The following is an 18723-nucleotide window of genomic DNA, read 5'->3' on the forward strand; positions in this document are numbered from 1 at the left end:
TTTGTAGTGTGGGATTAGTTTATGCACACAATTTAGGGTTTAAATTAAATTTTTAAGGCACACAGGCCTTTTGGGGCACTCTGCCCAGGGATGATTTTCATCCTCAGTGATTTAATTTTAAGAGGAAAGTTGGGGAAATTTACCTGTTCACCTAAATTATCTGTTACCTTGTTCTAATGGTTCTATAATTTTCCCAGGCAAGCAATGTATTTTCCCCCTCCTCCTGTATTTTGCTGTGGTTGTATTCTTGTTTGTTAAATATGGCTTGGCATTATTTGCCTCATTTGGGAGCTTTGAGATCATCGTGTGGTTTCCTGCTCAACGCCCTCCTGTTAAAAGTTTCACAAATCAATCTTTGCCTGCAGCAGACACTCATGCATACCCTGTCTATCTTGTAGGTAATCCACCAACAAGAGAATCCTCCCCAACAGGATTTGAGAGATCAGTTAGAGTGGTTTCTCTCTCTCTCTCTCTTTTTGGGAGGTATGGGGAAGGCAATGTCAATGGAGCTGGGAGAAACCCAATGGATCAATGTCAGCATCTCTCTAACTTAACCTGAAAGCGGCAAGGAAATTCAAAGTTAGGGCTCACATAGTATTTCCAATTTGCCTAAGCATCCCAGATGTCTCCAGCAACATGTAGTTTTACATAAGGTAAATAGTGGTGTCTAGGCACTGGGGGTAAAATTCACCCCTGTGTAAAGCCACTTCAATCCCATTTAATTCCCCCATTTATGGTTCGAGGGAGATTAAGTGTTGCACAGGCAATATGATGGCCCTCTGTTTGCAGGTAAATTTCACCTAAAGTGAGATGAGGTGTTAAGGACAGAGTGCCAGCCCTACCATAGGCTTGTGTTACTTCTTTTACCTAAAAACAATCATTGTTACTGGAAACTAGTGAGCAGATACTACTCTCAGCCCACTGGTGTAAATGCAGAGTAACTCTATTAGCATCTGTGGATTTATACCCAGGTAACTGAGAGCGGAGTCTGGCCTAACCTTTGTGAGTGAGGGAGTGCCACTGACGTCGAGTGGAAAAAACCCAGCACCAGAAAATATTCCTTCCTCCAACAAAGAAGCATAACGCATTAAAAATAAGATAAACAAAAACAGCAAGGGTGAAAAAACAAAACATCAGCAAGGCAACTTGTGATCCTGCAGCTCTTCCTCCTCCCACCTTCCCATGGATTATTTTAAACCTTGCTCCTATCCTGATTAGGCAGCCCAGAATAGAAACCAATAGTGCTCTCTTCTCTTCAGCGTACACTTGGAGGCAGCAAGGTAAAGAAAACAGGGGAGTAAGGCAGAAATCTGAAAGGGGGAGGAGTGGCTGCTGTGATTGGTACTAACAGCTCAGTCTGGTGGAGAGCTGGGCGGATAGATATGATAGAGATAAGGAAGCTGTGCTTGACTAGCTCGTGGGCCTGTGCTGCCAGTCAAAGTTTCAATGAATGGGATTTAAAAAAAGGAGTGAGCGTGTAAACGTCTCGAGCGGACTCACTACCAGAGCACTTACCAAATACGGAGCCGCCCCGATCTCTCATTTCTGTGCAAAGCGTGCACCGCGAGAGCGGCACGGTTTCACACCCGAACACCCACCGCCCGCTTGGAAACGCAGCCCAGGCGAGAGGGGCTCGGTCGCGCCCGGAGCGAGAGCTGGGCTGGGTAACAACTTGCAGCAGCCCGAACCCCGATGACGCCATGGCAGAGAAGCCCAGCTGCGGCCAATCAGCGCTCGCCAGCCCGGCTCCCAGAGCTGCTGCTCGCCGCTGGCTGGAAGCACGAAACCATTCATGATTTTGGTGACGTCATCCATGGGAGGGGCGGGCACTCTAAGGAAAGCCACGCCCCTTTCTCTATATAAGCGCCTTCCCGAGGCGCTGGTGCGGTTTAGCGCTGTAGTGGCAGCTGGTAGTGTGTCTTTTGGGTCAAAAGCCGATCAGCGCGTAGCCTCCCCGCTGGGCTGCTGTGCCCCTGGCCATCTCGCACTGCTCTCAAGGAAAGTCGCTGGGCCCGTTTGCTACGCGCTCCCTGTTTTTGCATCCCAAAGACGCTTGTCAGCCTTTGTGGTAGGACTTCATGTCTGTATTTTTCCCCATTCACTGGTGAGTACCCTCTTGGCGGGTTCCCCGGGGGTGGTTGGCGGGTTAGGAGCTGGCTAAGGCTTTGGCTGTGCCCGGGGTAACTTTTGAAGGGGAGGGAGGATGATGCTTTTGGGAGAGAGGGATATTTGTCATGCAATGGCTTTGCAGGCAGAAGTCACAGTCAAGGTTGTGACGGGAGAGGGGGGAGGTGTGAGGGAATGGAAACAAAGGAAGTGAGCGTGGAGGCTGCAGTAAAGCGTGCAGAAAGGCTGGGGGAGGTTTGCTAGAAAACGTGCCCAGATCTTCACCTGTCCGCCCCAGTTACGAAAATCTAGGGGGGCCTGGCGATCGTGCTTGAGGGGCGGGTGGGCTGGTTCGGAAGCCCACTTGAGAGTGGATGCGTGAGCTGCTGCCAGGGCTGCAAAGCCTTGTGCCGGAGAGAGGGGTTTTATTCACCTCGGGAGTCTGTGAGGCTGTCCTGGGGAAGCCGCAACAGGCGCCAGCAGTGGCCTGAGCCCCGCTGGGGAGTTGGAGGGGAAGGGGTGTTTCAGAAGCGATCTGGCTGCCGTTGATCTTATGCTATAGTGGCTGCAGTGTCCCATCCTTTCACCTATTCCATCCTCCACCCCCCCTTGGGGTGACTCGCAAGCGCCTCTTTATCCTCTCCCTGGCTCGGGAGAAGAGAACGGGCAGGACTCTGCAGGGATCATGCCGGGGAAGGCAGGCGGAAATACTTTCGGGTTTGTGTTTGCCGAGCAGCTGGAACTTGCTGGGCGGCTTGCAGTCCCGCACGCGGTTACCATCCTTCTTGCGCTGAGCCTGGGTAACGTCAGGGGCTGGGACCACCAGCCAAGGCAGAGGCGGTCAGGTCAGCTGGGGAAACTGACAAGGCAAACAGCTCGCTGCAGCTGCTCATCCTAACCCCCGTTTCCTTCCCCAGGGAGACGGCGTAGCAGCCTTCTCGTTGCCCTGCATCCTTCTTCCACTCTTACCCCCAATAAATTCAGAAGGCCAGACTGTGCTCTTATATCCGAGTAAGCAACTGAACTCAGCAGTTACTCCTGGGATCAATTTAGCCCATTGGCATCACTGCCCGTTCCTCTGGATTTACACCTATATAAGGGTGGGCACAGGCTGGGCCAAGCTCCCTTATTGCCTGTACACGCCTTTTCAAGTGCATCCTTTGAACAATCAGGGTGCAAGTCCATCTGAGGACTGAAATCCGAATAGCCCTGGATTAGAGCTACATGCTAAAGCAGATTGCTTGAGAACTTCGGTGAGCTTGTCACCTTTACCTTACTGTTGCCAGGTAGCCACGGGGCCGCTAAAGCTGAGGTCCTAAAACCTCTCTTTTCAGTTGCTTATGACTTTCTTGCTAATCTTCCATTTGGGCTGAATTCTAGAGGAGTTGCTCAGGTTTAACACTAGAATTTATGCTGCACCTCCAACCTTTCTTTCCAAATTAAAAATCACCCTGTTTAATATCCTTAATGTTGCTTCTGGGAGTTGTAAAAGGACACTGGATTAAGCAGCATTCCTCCCCTTGTATTGTTAGAGCTGAGCGATCTAAACATCTGACTACATTTCAACAACAATCTTGTTCACTTTCTTTATTTCGATTCCCTTAATGAAAATAGACACTGTAGCTCATGCAATAGTTTGGATTGCAAATGCTTTTGAGGGGGGAATGGTTGCAAGCAGATTTTTTTAGTACAATTTAAGGCAGTCCTAGAAACATGCATGTAGATACTGGCTTTTGCAAAAACTCTTGTTTTTACTAATCCTGTGCTGACCTACTAGTATCCTTTTAACCCATCTAGAGTTGGAAAATAGAGAGCTCCAGCTCATCAAACAAATGGCTCTATGCAACTTCTCTCACTCCCAGGACTGGTATGTTGCAGCAGAGGACAGGAAGTACACAAGCTACTATTTAGCTTAGGCTAGGGAGTTTGCAGAGATCTATCAGCAAGGTTCTTGATGTACCACTTAGTGAGAGCTTGGAAAAGAACACTCTTTTCCAGCTCTCTGCCAGTTACTTGATAGGTGACACTGACAATGATGCGGCTCCACAAGTTGTCATGCCTGAGTAGGGCATCTGACCTAATGAAACATGCATCAACTCTAATGCTACAGCTTCCGCTGCTGCTACTTATAAGAGCTGGTGCATCATACGGTCTCACTTTGCCACTGTAAACAAAGCCTTTGTGCTTATCTTTTTATATATCTGTTATCTGTATCTTGTGCTTTGGGATTCTTTTGAAAGCCCTCATTGTGCTGGTTCATGCACAGTAAGATGGAGTGGCATTGGGAGGGCAATGTGAACTTGTCTTAAGTCACTTCGTGGTATCAAGATGCAACAGATGGCCAATATTTTGGTGACAAATGTGAGTTGACTTGTGTGTGCAAATACAAAGTACTGCAGTTATAAATAGGCTTAAGTAATAGCATAGTAAAATAGAGGAACTACAAGCTGTGAAAATCAACTTCACTTTCTCAAATTGTCGAGCTGGAAACTTCATTATGACTGCAAAAGCAGCGCTGCAATTGGCATATCTCCTACTCAACTGGTGTGGAAATCCCTGAGGTAGTAAAATAAGTCAGTAGGAGTTAAAACTGATTAGTTTTTAAAGGTAAGGGGGAAAAACGGTAAGTGCTAGTGCTTGATGTGGGGGGTTTTTAACCTACACTTGAGGGTAAAGTTGGAGGAAGTGGAGTTAAACTTTAATCTGTCTTGGTGAAATCTTGTATTGCTCAAAGTGAGAGATCCTGCAAACTACTTTTTGGGTGCATGATACTGTGTACTGATTCTTTAGGGGAATAATTTTTTATTCCCTTCAAAGAAGGGGATGGGGAGGAGGGAGAACAGAAATAGGATTTAGTGGTTTAGCATTTCATTTCTTATCTGTGACTAGCTCTGCAGCAGTATAAAGCTTTAGTTTTTAGATACCACATAATCTTGTTCAAGGACAACAGTGATCGAATGGCTTCATGAGAGCTGAAAAAGTATCTTTATCTTTGTTTCCAGCCCTGATTATCTGAGATCAGCTGAAATGACTGAGGTGATGATGAGTGCTACATCTATGGATGAAATCGGGCTAAGCCCCCGCAAGGATGGCCTATCATATCAGGTAAGCTTTCTGTTGACTGGATAGCATTGTTGGCTGGCTACATAATAGTCAGCTATGGAACTGTCCAAGCTAGGTGCAAACTTCTAGCCTAATGTACCTTTCCATAATCTGAGCTAATAAATCTTGCTGTAGTGAGAACAAGTCAATGGTCTAGAATGTTTGCTTGGCAGGAGCAATTTGTCAAATTTAATTTCTATCTTAATATCTGATTGTATTAACCAAGTACCTTTTTACATAAATCTGATCATGTAGTATTCTTGGGGAGGGGCTATGCCAGGGGAAGTTGGCCCTAGTGGACAATCTAACCCTGGAGTTTCTTTTGGCAGATCTGCAACTTGGCCCACAAGCAGTCTGTCTAGAGCAGATGGGAGGAGTTGTTTGTGGCACTTCAGTCTTTTAAGATAATTCTTTTGTTTATGCTGAGCAGATAAGGCTATTTTAAACTGTTTGCCATGTGCCATATGAGACAGTCTATTTCCCCATTCTCCCCACAAAAACTTAATCTTAATACTCAGTGGTATAAGCTCCTGGCACTTGAAGAACCTTTGGTAGGAGGATATAGCATAAAATGACTGATCAGTGGAATTAGCTAGAAACTGGATTTTTTTTCCATCCCACAAAAATTGCAAAACTTAAAATAGTAAAGTATTTGGGGGTGGCGGGGGGTGGTTTAACACCCTCCAAATGACAAGGTTCTAAATTTTTTTTGAAAATAAAGCAAATTTAAAGAATGAACTTTGTTATGGAAAATACAAACTTTCTTTCCAAAAAGATCAACATCCTGTTTTACCATTTCTGAAAACTTTTCAATGTTTTTTCAAAACAAAGTTTCATCAAGATTGATACAATTTTGCAAAAATGTTTTGGTTCAGCTTAAGCAGCATCTTCAGAGGCAAAACTTTTTGATAAAACTTTCAACCGACTCGAGGGACTGGCTCTGATATATGGGCTATTAATACAATATTGCTGGGTGTGGAGAGCTGTTGTACGTCTTTTAATATTAGCGTATTGATTGACCAACATTTCAATGCTTGTCTCAGTCTATTTTCTACATCACCTGAGATGTGTGAAGAATGAGCATTTGAGTAATTGTACCTTCCCAGTCCTCTCAAATGGCAATTTCCACCCTTTAACTACCCTGTGGGAGACTTAACTATTAAAGTTTGATATGAGAGCTTGTGTATGCCAGATCTGTGCATAACAGGGCAGTTTTTATTTTTATTTGTGTGTGTGTGTGTGTGTGTGTGTGTATGTATATGTGTGTATATAATAAAAATAACTTCCCACTTGCAGATGCTATTACAGCAACTGTATGTGTAGGTTTTAAGTATGCATGCAAATTGGTGCACCATTGCATGCCTAGCTCTTTAAAAGGGCCTTAAATGCTCTCACGTAAAGAGTGCATCAACCTGTTAGATCCAACCTAAACCAACCCTCTGGACAGGAAAAATGTGGTGTATTTGATCCAAAAAACTCCGGTTCCACGTGCTGTCCTCTGGTTACACGTTTGTATGTGAAATAACTGTTTGAGTGGCTCTAAAGGTTGTAAGGATGCTCACGGCTCATGAGTGGGTTGGAGCTTCCAGAGAGTGGGCATACTTCAAGAGTCCTCAAACTCTGCTTCATCATGACAGCACACAACCAGCCACTGCAGTAATGGTGTTAATAGGTCACCGCGTCCAGTCAGGCCAATAACTCCTTCCTCTAAGCTCCTCTTAAACTGTCCAGACAGATCTGGAGATTTTGGAGAACCAGTCAGAATCTAAGTTCCCTGCTTGTCCTAACTATATTGTGTGAGCTGGGTTTTTCCAGCATTCACGATACTAGGACCAGGTCTCCACTCCACACTTACTTCAATACAACTGTGGTTCTAGGGTGTGAAAAAAACCACACCCTTGAGTGATGTCCTTTATACTGACCTCACTTCCATGTAAACAGGACTGTCTCAGCAGGAGAGCTTCTCCCATCGACATAGCTACTGCCTCTCATGGAGTTGACATTAAGCTGACTGGAGAGCAATCTCCTGTCAACTTTGAGTGTCTTCATCAGCGGCGCTGCATCGGCCCATGCAAGTTTGTAGTGTAGACCTGCAGTAAATGTGTTTGTTTAGAGCCTAACACTGGGGGGCAAACTGCTTGGTTGCAGCATTCAAGTTGCTGGGAGTTCCATTAACGTTTGCAAGTTGCATTTAGTACTAAGTATTGCAAATTACTGTATCTGCAAAGTGTTGTTGGTTCTTGGAGCTCTTGCTTCTCTGTAGTGGTCTGGTCCTATTCAAATACCTGCAAGCTTCTTATGATGCCTACGCTTGCTTGGCCTGACTGCCTAGTTGACTGTAAGAAGCTACTTTCTCCCTCTGTTAGCGTACAGTCTTTGGATGGCTGGGTGGAGTGAAATAAGTGGGTGGTCACCTTTTAGTAGGGCCCATGCCACATGTGGCAATCTTCAGAAGCAAATTGTTATATGAACAACGTACAAAGAAGGACACTTGTTTATGTTGCCTGTAAATTGGGCTACAATGGGAAATGAAGGTCTAGACTGTAGTCCTCTAACTAATGCACTGGGATGGAAACTGTTTGCTGTATTGTGGTATGGGTTACTAAATATGAACAGCGATAGAAAATTAAACTGGCTTGTACAGTTTAAAGTAAAACCAAACACTGAGAATGAAAGAGGAAACCCCCCTAACGGGATGCAAACAAAACCACTAGTTCACTGCTTTCTGTGACTGGCACTGCTGACCCACCCCTTCTGCTGATTGTGAAAGATTTTCTATATGAGAAATTGTACACTAGTCTATTGAGTGCCCAAGCTTAGTATTTTACAAGTGGACAGGGCTAATGAAGCATGAATGCTCCTGCAATACAAGCCACATTGTTCTAAGCTACAAAATCGTCTACCTGTCCTGCAGAGTCGAATTCCAATTACAAGAACCACAGCACTTGGACATAAGAGGCAAGGACTTGTAAAACCAGAATTGGAACTTGGTTGCTTTGTTAGTATTTCCTTGGACAGTGGACAGGCAGTCCCTTAATTTCAGCATGACTCTTCTGTACCAATGTTCAACTTAGTTTTGGATTGTGGTGGTGATGAGTTTGACATGGAATTTCAAATCTAACCATGGGTCTCCAGATCCATGGGTATTTGAACTGGTCTCTAGTTGGATCCTGCTCCTAGAAGGGGAGCATTCTTCAGAAGGTGACACTTAGTTCATGAGCTTTCTACAATTAACTTGCGAGATTTTAGTGCCCTTAAATCAAAACCTCCATCCTAAAGTAATGAGCATAGATTTGGTACTCAGCTCTGTTTTGAAATGCTCTCATGATCACTGGAAAACAGACTGGATATCCAGCTATAAAAGGCTCTGTGCTAAGAGAATGTAAACATGGAGTTCAGCAGAACTTTGCAGGAAAGATTAACCAGTGATTTCTAAATTTATTGTAAGATTCCTGCCTCTGTCCCCCACCAGCTGTTGTGCTCTGTAAACTTAAAACACTGTCTTCCTACTCCTGGCAACAGACTCTCATTTCTGTCTAGCTATACAATTGAACTCATGTAGCTCATGGATCCAGTGCATATTAGGAGAATGAACATATCATGGTAAGTTTGCTCTTAAAGTAGCAATAGGAAGGCTTGACTTCCAGAAGGTTGAGACAAGCATATTCTTTTTGCAGAAGTCTATATACTGTACCTACTTTGCATGTGCTGTTGTACTCACATTGGCCTAAATTCTCAATTTGTCTGCAATTTTATGTACACAAACACATCTCAGCCCTCAACTTTCTGTTCATTTGGCTTTAATGATAGCTAACATGGAACTATACTTAAATGCAACCAATAGACCATCTTGGAGAGTTTAAGCTAATGCATTTAGAACTCTTTCCTTGTTGGACAAAGCTTTTATTAATACAGTACCTACAACCAAGGCTGCCTGCTAGCTCCCAGGAAGATGGCTCAGCCACCAGGTTTGAAGGGCCAAAATAGAAGCAGATGGTGGAAAGCAGAGCAGGAGTCTGGCACAATACAAGTGTATCCTATGGGAAGCCTGGACAAAATATATCTGAAAAAATGAGGTCAGACTGGGTCTGGTGACTGCAGTGAAGAGCTATTTTTGGATCTCTAATGGCTGTCCCATAATTCCTATGGGAACATTAACACAGTAACTCATTCAAATGCAGCTGATGGAGCAAGATGTCCCTCCTACAGAGACAAATGTGCACATGAAGAGTTTCATTCATTTCCAGTCTGTCAGCCTTGTGCAAGTCCTGTCTCTTTATAGCCAGTTGGAGCTAATATATGGTGACCCCTTAGTTCTCTCTCTCTCTTTCTCCCCCCCCGCTGCCCCAAGAGAGGCCTATTATCTGAAAACACCTAGCCACCTCTCTGCCGGCTCCCCTTCTTCTAATGTCATTCCACAGCAGTACAAATGATGTGGGTGAGAACAAGGCTCTCAAGACTAAATTCATCATTTTTGCTGCAGTGTTGTCAAAACAGTCCCTTGACCTGAATCGCTCTTAATTTCTTGGAATGGTAGCTGGGGTTGAGCACAGTGAAAACATCTTGATGCCTGAGGCAGCTGTACTGAGCAAGCAGTGTATGCTGAACTCTGAGCCAAGAGTTCTTTCCGGTGGACTAACTGCCCTGGACAGGTGACTGACTGATTTCTGAATGGGGTAGGCATGCAATGACTGAGCTGGCTTAGTCACACCCACCCTGCTCTGGTGGGCCTGGGAAGCTCAAATCCTAAGTCATGGTATTCTCATGCTGGGATCCTAGCACTGGCTAGGGATCTGATCTGTCTGACATGTGTAACCCTCACGCACGTGACAGAAACTTGGAGGTTTCCTCCCCTCATTGAGACTAGGACTTCTTGCAGCATCGTCTGCCCATGAAGCCAGTTCCTCTTTTGTTCTGCTGGAGCAGAGTTGATTTTCAATAGGAAAAGACAATATTGGGTGGTGCTAACTAATTCCATATAGGGAGTCACATGCCAATCTGTAACACTAGTGTAAATCCAGAGTAACTCCACTGACTTCAATGGAATTGAACTGATGTTGCTGAAACCAGATGTGTAAGGATTCAGACATGAGGTTGTAACCCATGGACAAAGACACATGTATTGCCAACCTGATGGCTAATGGGGAACTTAGAATGCCTTCATATTCACCTCTTGTATCTTGTAAGATGCCTTTATATTAACTTAAGTAAGGAAGGCTGTATCTGTACTGAGGCAGTCCTGCATTGGAACTGACATCTATGCACTGTGTAAAACTGTCCTCAAGTGATTCCACTGTACAAAATGAAAGCCTGGATGAAATAACTTCACCAGTTACTCAAATCCAGATGTGCACAGTACAGACAGTGGCTCAGGAAGTTACACTGACATGTGCTGACACATGGCTAGTGCATAGATCAGTCTAAACATTTAGCCTAGGAGCACAATAGTGCTTCAAATGTTAATGAATGTGATCAGAGCTAAAAAGGATGGAGATGGAATTATTAGGGCTACAGATAACTATCTTTATTGTAAACCAAGGAACAGCATTAAACTGAAACCCAGGATGATAAAGGGACCATCTGATCACAAGACCTCCATGTAGAATTTCTTGCCCTCCCCTATGCAGCTTTTGCAAGAGAAGATCCGTTATCCTGATTGGAAACGTTGCACACAAACAGAACTTTCCTTACCACTTTTCATCAGTATGAGCGCTTATCTATGCTACCCTGAGTAATCATGGTAGTAACTGGTGCCCCGGCATTTCTTACCACTGACCTGCCCCTCTGGATTATCTTTCCCTTTAATGTGAACTTTCATCCTGCCTCTTGGAGGGGTATTGTGTTCTGCTTCTGGGGGTGGGAGTGGGTTGTTAACTTTTCCCTTGACAACCCTCCATTCAGGTCTGAAATGAGATGCAGTTGGTCTCAAGGCTTTTTCAAGAACATCTGGCTTCTAGTATCACGGTTCTACTTCTAAGGATGGTAGTATCTGTATGCTGTCTCTATATGGGTACATTTTGGGCACTAAAGAGGCTAAAGCACCCTTGAATTCCATCAGTCTGCATCCAGGGAGTTATCCTGTACTACTGTCATAGCAGAGAACCCAGTCTAAAGTACCAGTGTCAGAACATAAGTTTCCTAGAACTTGTCAATACTGATATAATGACCTAAGTGGTTAGGCATGTAGGGCTCTGTCCAAGGCAGCAATTGGCTTCATTTGGGAATATCTTTCATATCTGGAGGGAGCTGTATTCTCCCACCAGTGCACTCTTACTAACAGCAATTTTCTGGGTGTCTGGAAGAAAAGACCCCGGGGCTGGAATCAGATCTGTTACATCAGTGTCAATTTGAAGTTAACTTTAAGTCAATGGATGTTGCTCTGGATTTACAGCAGTGTAACTTTGACTGGAATACGGTCCTCTGAATCTAATGTTGTGATCCTTCCAAATCTCCCATCCCCCCTTCCAAAAAGCAGGATGTTCGTGCTACTGCTGTCTCGTTTTGTATTGACAATAATTAGCCCATCATGTACAGTTAAGTACACTTCCTCTCACTGTCCAGTAGTATCTGGTTTCCTTATTAGCATTTCTCAGCTACTTGCAATCCTCCTGCATGAAGCTAGCAGCCAAAGGTTAGTTTAATTATGGCAAAGCTCCTCTGCTCTGGGGTACTGGGAAAGGGCTCTGGCACCATCTGCCTTTCTAGGGGTGTTAAATATTTTCCATTCTCAGTGCCAAGCTCTCGATCTAGAAGTCACTTTTGGGTCACCTGGCATGGGGACGTTTGGGGCTTCAATTTCTGGTATCACCTTTCAGTTCACCTTCTAGGCGAAAGGTGAGAACTCAAGTTTGCGTGTACCTGAGCTGGAACTGAATCTACTGCGGAACAGAATGGGATTGCCAGAAGACCTCTGAGCAAAGCTTGTCAACCACTGCCTTCTCAAATTCGGGCTAAGTGTGCTGCATGTCAGTTAGGGCAGCAAACCTATTCCTTGCCCTCTGCAGCCTGCAAAGATGTGTCACAGAGCTCTTCGCATAAAGCTTAGAGACGGGCCTTGGCTTCTAAAGCTATGATTCAGTGACCGCAGTTGCTGTTATTACATATTCAACGTTATATGCAGTCATATGTAGATGGCAGGGGAAAGTTAGCCCATCATAAATGCTCTTCCGTAGCGTTCTTGGCTGTTGGAAGGTGCCAAAAGCTCCTGTCCTATGCTGATCTTAGAGCTTTAACGCCAAGACTCTAGTGAAGCATGTAATTACAAGCTTTAATATCTACATTGTATGAGTATTCACACTGCATTCCAGGACAGGATTTTGAGTGCCATGAGCTCAATGTAAAACCTGCAGTGGGTTATGTGGGTGCAGATTTCCCTTTTTGTTTCCAGTTCTTGCTCTGGAGGGGGATGTCCCTCAGGGTATTTCCATCTATGCTGCATTTCAGATTATACAGAGAAATCAGGCTGAGGAGGGTGGGTAAAGGAGTGATTAGTGTCTTCTGTATAGTGACTGGGAATCTGCCTCTTGTTTTGGAGTAGCTAGTGGTCAGATTCCATGGGGTAACTTGCCTGATCTGTTCCCTGAATGTAAATGACAGTCTTATTATGACAAACTTTTTCCTTGGTTCCCACAATAAGGGCAACAAGCAAGGCTATCTGTCACATGCTAGGAAATCTGGCTTCATATACTTTTTTCCATCAACTGTCCACACCCTTGGAACGGGTAATTGCAACATCTCCTTTTTTTATGCTGCCTCTATGATTAAAAAACATGACTTAGTGGAAAAAAAGCTTGACCTCCTTGGGTTCAGCCTCTCGTGCAGCTGTTCAAGATAAGATTGTGCTAGTAAAAAAATAAAGCTGAACACCACGTTTGGGGATATTTGTTTGTGAGGAAATGACTACGTCCTTGGCTTCTGAGAACCAATCTGTCAGTCTATTTTCAAACTACTCCACTTGACCTAGTGCAGCTAAAATGATAGCAGCCAAAGGTTAGCAGTATAATAATTAAACTTTTTTCCTACAATGTAGGCTATTTTAGTGGCATTATCAGAATATATACCATACTATAATATGCTTTCTTTCCATTGCCGCCCTCTAAACAATACAGTGTCAAGGTTCTCTGTATCCTAAGTCTGGGGAGTTAATACTGAAAGTTCAGTTCTGTCTGCAGCTCTTAAGAAATGGACTGGGTGTCTGGGATTGGCCTGGCTGAAGCCATTAAATTGTATGAGATGCAGTTACTGTATGGCTTGCTCTGGGAATGAGTAATAGCAAGTATCACAAACTGTAACACTCATATTAATGTCACAGCATTCATAGGCCTTGTCCATACCATCTTCCTCTTAGCTTCCTAGCAGTCCAGCTGCAGGACCTGGCTAAGGTGCCCTGGGGCAGTGTGGAAGAGCTAGAATTAGACACCTTGCTGCCTACTACTAGCCTAGGCTGCCTGTCTGAAATGTGGCTTTTTGTTTTGAGCCATCCCTGACTGTGAGTCTCTAATGGCCATACTGAGGCTGTTACTGCAGTATCTTCTCCCAAGTTAGTCTCTCCTCTCCCTCTCTTCTTTAGTAGCCATTTAACTGCTACTAAACTGGCAGGAACTTGGGATTAGGTCCCAAAAAGTCTTCCATTATCTAAAGAACAACAGTGCTAAAGCCTATGAAACCCTGAGTATTCAAAGGTACATCTGAACTACGCTTTCCTTTGGCTATTGAGTCCTGGCAGTGAATCACAGAACCCTCGATGAAAACTGATCTGCAGAGGGGGTTAAGTGATTACCATATTACAGCATATCTCTAGTAGCTCCGTTGAAGAGGTTAGGCCAAATTTTCCAAGAACGTCTACTGGGTGTGGGTGCCCAGCATAGGACTGGAAGAGGACTTGTTGGATCATTTTGTCCAGTCTCCTTCCATTGCAGGCAACACCGTCATATAATCCTTTTCATAAATGTATCAAGCTCCATTTTAAAATTAGGTAGGTTGTTTGCTCCTCCTGGAAGGCTGTTCCCAAACTCGCATGAAACCCCTCAGGCTTCTGACTTAAGCATCTGCTACTACAACTGGAACTGCAAGTGCTCAGCGCCTTTTTAAAAAAAACAAACAGGCCTTGCCTCTCAAAAAATGAGGCATTCCAAACTAGTGGATGCTTCTGAAAATGTAGGCACTACTGTCTAAATGAGGAGCTACTCGTCTCCTTTGCAAGCTTCAGGAAAATGGAATAGCAGTCGTGACTGCCTTCTCGTATTTTGAAGACTGTTTGTTTTATATTTAATGATACCCAGATAAATGCTTAGTCTTGTAAAACAGGACAGGAATTTTTGATAAATGGTTAATTGCTTAATTATCACTGGATAATCCGAGTTGGCAGTTGTCCCTTTTTTCCCCTACTACAAATTCTTGTCTGTGTGAATGGGTTTATTAAAGACTGTCCATCGGTAACCCACAATAATTGCACTGCATTGCTCACAAGCAATAGTACTTTCTTGCCTCTCCTGCTTCGAAGGTTCAGTAAATGTGGCATTTGGTCTCTTATTCCAGGGCACATACCTACAAGTACTCCTGCAATATACTACTACAAACGCAAGGTGCTTTTCCTGGATTGAGTTTCTGCCTTGACATCTAGCACTAACAGTGTAGTCTGCTCTAGAAAACCATCCGGGTGCTCTCCCATCTTCAGCATTATCCTACCAAAATGGCACCAGTGTTTGGGCTTAAGTGGTCTGCTGGGGCTATCACAGGGTGGCATCGAGATGGAAGATGGCAGGCAGTCTAAATCCACTTTAGGACTGGGAAATGCATCTCAGGAACTTTCAGTGCAATAGAAAATACTGGCCTTATAGGAAAATCTGAAGAAAAGAAACCCATAACCATTTTCAGGAATAGTTTATTACTCGTTTGCATGTCACCGCACTCTAGCCTTTAAATTTCATCCCCCTGACTCCTGCATACAGTCTCCTAATTTTAGAATAGTTCTCTGACTGAAATTTAAAGGCAACCATGTAAAGAGCCACTTTCTCTGTTGACTCAGAACAAGAAAACAGTCTTAGATAGCCAGTCCAAACCCATGAGGCAAAAAGACCAAGAAGCTGGAGAGCTAAAATAGCAAGCCTGTTTTCACAATATTTCTGGCCTTACCAAAAGCAGGAAATGCAGACATCAAATTCTCATAGCAAGATTTTTAACTCTGTCTGCAAATGAGCATTGGTGGTAAGCAGTGAATGTTTGGGAGGCTTAGTTGATATGTCTGAAAGCATAGAGATGTCCATCTTGAACTTTATTCTAGCAGCCTGTCAGTTTTGGAATCCTTCAGACAGCTATCCCCACCCACTTTTTTATTTTATTTTTTGACAGCATTCTGGTGCTTCAGGTCCCGGCCTGGTTCATGAGTTTTCCTGAGAAGCTAACCTGAAAACTCCTGAACTTGCAGAACTTCATTTATGATTAACTCTGTCCCTTGGAACCAGACCTCTTGAAATTTGGCTCTTGATAGTTGTGATGCTCTGTAAGCTGCTAGCCAATATCAAAATACTAAAATATTCTTTCTAATGGAGGTACTCCTTCTTTGTTTCAGATTTTTCCTGACCCCTCAGACTTCGACCGTTACTGTAAGCTGAAGGACCGCCTGCCTTCCATTGTGGTGGAGCCAACAGAGGGGGACGTGGAGAGCGGGGAGCTGAGATGGCCACCTGAGGAATTCCTCGTCCAAGAGGAGGAGGAGGAGGAGGAGGAAGAAAACCATGAAGAGGCAAAGAAAGAGAACAAAGAGCAATAAATGGCAGCTGAAGAAAATACAAGGGATTGTATTGTCTTGAGGGAAGAGCCACACCTGTTCTGAAGGTCTTTTTTTCTTAAGAAAAAAGACATACAAGTTCAATTTTGCACCTGCAAGATCTTAGGTTTTTTTTGTATTCTCTGTATTGAGAACTGAAGCCCTCGATGTGACAGACTCTCCAGACCTTCTGAAGAAGGAAGTCATGCAGAGAAAAATGTTTGCTGTTCTCAAGATCACTATCTGACTTATTATTTTTTTTATTTTTTGTTAAGACTCAGGCAGCAGAGAAATTCCAAGACCCTTGGTGGATGGTGAACAAGCAAAGCTGTTCAATGAGTTGTGGGGAGGGTGGAAATAAAGAAATGTAAGCAGTGCTGAGCAAGGAACTGCCTTTGGCTACAAAAGCATGAGACTAGAGTCTTCATCTGTTTCCTTTCTTATAGGCTTCTGTTTATGTATCTGGAATGGAGGGGAAATGCGTGGTGATATATCACAAATGGATGCTCTGCTGACATAATTGCTGGGTGGCATAGAGAGACAAAGGGGCTTGTAGTCTTTCCCCAGTTGTACATCTCCTGAAGTTACACAAGCATGTAGGAGTAATGGATTTCTTGCGTTAACTATCAAACCTGTTTCCAGTCTTTGCCTGGAGGACGTTTTCTTGCCTTCTCTTTGTCTGCTTTTAAACCTTGTAATGCTGAACAGCTCAGTTGGTAGGGTCAGTGTGTTCTGCTGTTACTCTCCATCTATTCTGCAAGGTCCTCATTTATCTGGAGGTAACAAAGAAATTTAATGTAATGTCTAAATCTACCTGAGATCTTGTTCTAGAAGTGGTTAGGACATTTCTCTCCTGCTAGCTGAGACTGCTGTAGTAAGAACTCATTACAGTGCATAAAGCTTGCAAGGTGAAGGGGCCACCTGCCTTCTAGATGATTCTGGGGCTGCATGATTTCCATATCAAACATGCTGGGTCAACCGTCTGATCAAAACTGGCTTAGTAGAGGGGCATGGGGAGAATCTGCAGGGAACTGTTAGATTCGGGTTTTATCATTTCTATAGTTTGTAACTAGAGAAGTGTGGTTGAAAGTGTCTGACCTTGCTTAACAAAGCTCCAAGAAATGCTGGCAGACCAAGATGCTTGCAGAAATCATCTGCTTAAGAATGGATGAAATTGAAAGTTCCCACATGCCACGTAGTCAAAGAATGTTGCCAAAACTGAAATCAAAGAGGCAGTCTGAAATCAAATGGCTGACTTGAAAGCATAAGCATGGGGGCAGGGAAATGATGCCTCTCTTCAGACAGTATTTCATGGGTTTTGAGTCTTCTGGGCAAGAAGATGTGCTTCTGATTGTAACACAGTAGTAGGGTTTAATAAAGGGTAAGATGGTTTGTAAGGTCTAAGGTATCCCATGCAACTTGTTCAGTGCTGAGTGTTGTCTCTGTCCTACCTAACCTTTGTCTACAAGAGGAACTGGTTGCAAGGCAGGTTGACTTGCCACTTTCATGGAAAGTGGCAATCCAGCAACTTTATGGAAAAGCCCCAGGGGGGCCTAAGGCATCTGAGGAGCTGACAGGTCTAAGAAAAAGTGCTGGTAGTTTCCACCGTAAAACAAGTCTGTAGACACTAAAGGAAGAAAGACACATGTTAAGGCCTTAACCAGACCTTATGATAAAACCCAGTGCATCTTGTCTGCTAATAACTGGTTCAGTTAAAAAAATCTGTTTGGACTTTGTGTGTGTGTGTGTATATTTGTATCTAATACCTCATGAGTAGTTTAAACGCTGGTGGGGGTTGGGGGATTGCTTTTAACATATCAGCAGAATTGTTTTAGTCTTTGTCTTGCTTGTGGTTTAAACATAATGGCAATAACTTATCAGCTCTGTTACTATTTCAGACAGACCTGAGGGATTGGAGACAGACTTTCTTGCATTGTTCTGGCTAGTAGCAATGTAGAATGCAGCTTGTCTCTTCCATCTTCTTAGCAGCAAAGAACCAGTCTCGCACTCACTCCCAGGTTTGATGGATGCTTTGTCGTCACTGACCTCTCATCATGATCTAGTGATATCATTTTTAAACTGATGGATCCAGCTGTTTGTATCTGAGCATCTGTTCTAGTCTTGCTGTCTAATGGAATGAGCTTGTACACCTGTGTACCAGCCAGTCTCAATGTTTTAAACTGGTACTAGTCTTCAATCTGTGCCACCATGTTGAGGCTTGTTAATAGAGATTGTGGGTAGCAAAAGGATGGAAATCTTTCTCCTCCAGAGTTGAGGAGAAATGTCTGCCATAAAGACTGGTATATTCTTGTCTGCATACTCTTTTTTTTAAGGTATTGTGTATATTTCTATTTGTCAAATGTATAAAGAACAAAGCACTCCAGTAAAACTCCTGTTGTCTGATGTACATTCTATTTCTGTAATTCTTTTTGAGCCTCAGGGAGAAGCTAGCTTTTTTCTCAAACTACTTTTTTGTCACTGTGACAGTTGTAAATAAAGTTTGAAAATGCTTTCCAACTAGGTGGCTTTTTTTAAACTCTGCTTACAGAAAAGCAGGTTGGGATTTCAGATTTCCCAGAGCTTTAATCTGTACCGGAAGCAACCTTTCACTTTAAAAGCAAGGCCATATTATGCAAAGCACTTTGGCATGGCATGTGTCCCAGTAAAGCTGATGTAATTTAAGCATATGTTTAGACTTAATTATTCTTAAGGGGCTTGCTGAGCTAGCACGTAAATCACTTGAAAGA

The 18723-nt window shown here is 43.8% G+C and overlaps 1 protein-coding gene across 1 annotated transcript; it reads left to right on the top strand.

Moving 5' to 3' along the window:
* Positions 1–1883: 1883 nt before the first annotated feature.
* On the top strand, positions 1884–18490 carry LBH (LBH regulator of WNT signaling pathway). Its single transcript, XM_030557356.1, has 3 exons — positions 1884–2104; positions 5109–5211; positions 15779–18490. The coding sequence occupies exons 1-3, from the start codon at positions 2079–2081 to the stop codon at positions 15977–15979; spliced, it is 330 nt and encodes a 109-aa protein (XP_030413216.1). The 5' UTR covers positions 1884–2078; the 3' UTR covers positions 15980–18490.
* Positions 18491–18723: the final 233 nt, after the last annotated feature.

This window comes from Gopherus evgoodei, chromosome 3 (genome assembly GCF_007399415.2).
Source record: "Gopherus evgoodei ecotype Sinaloan lineage chromosome 3, rGopEvg1_v1.p, whole genome shotgun sequence".
NCBI lineage: Eukaryota > Metazoa > Chordata > Testudines > Testudinidae > Gopherus > Gopherus evgoodei.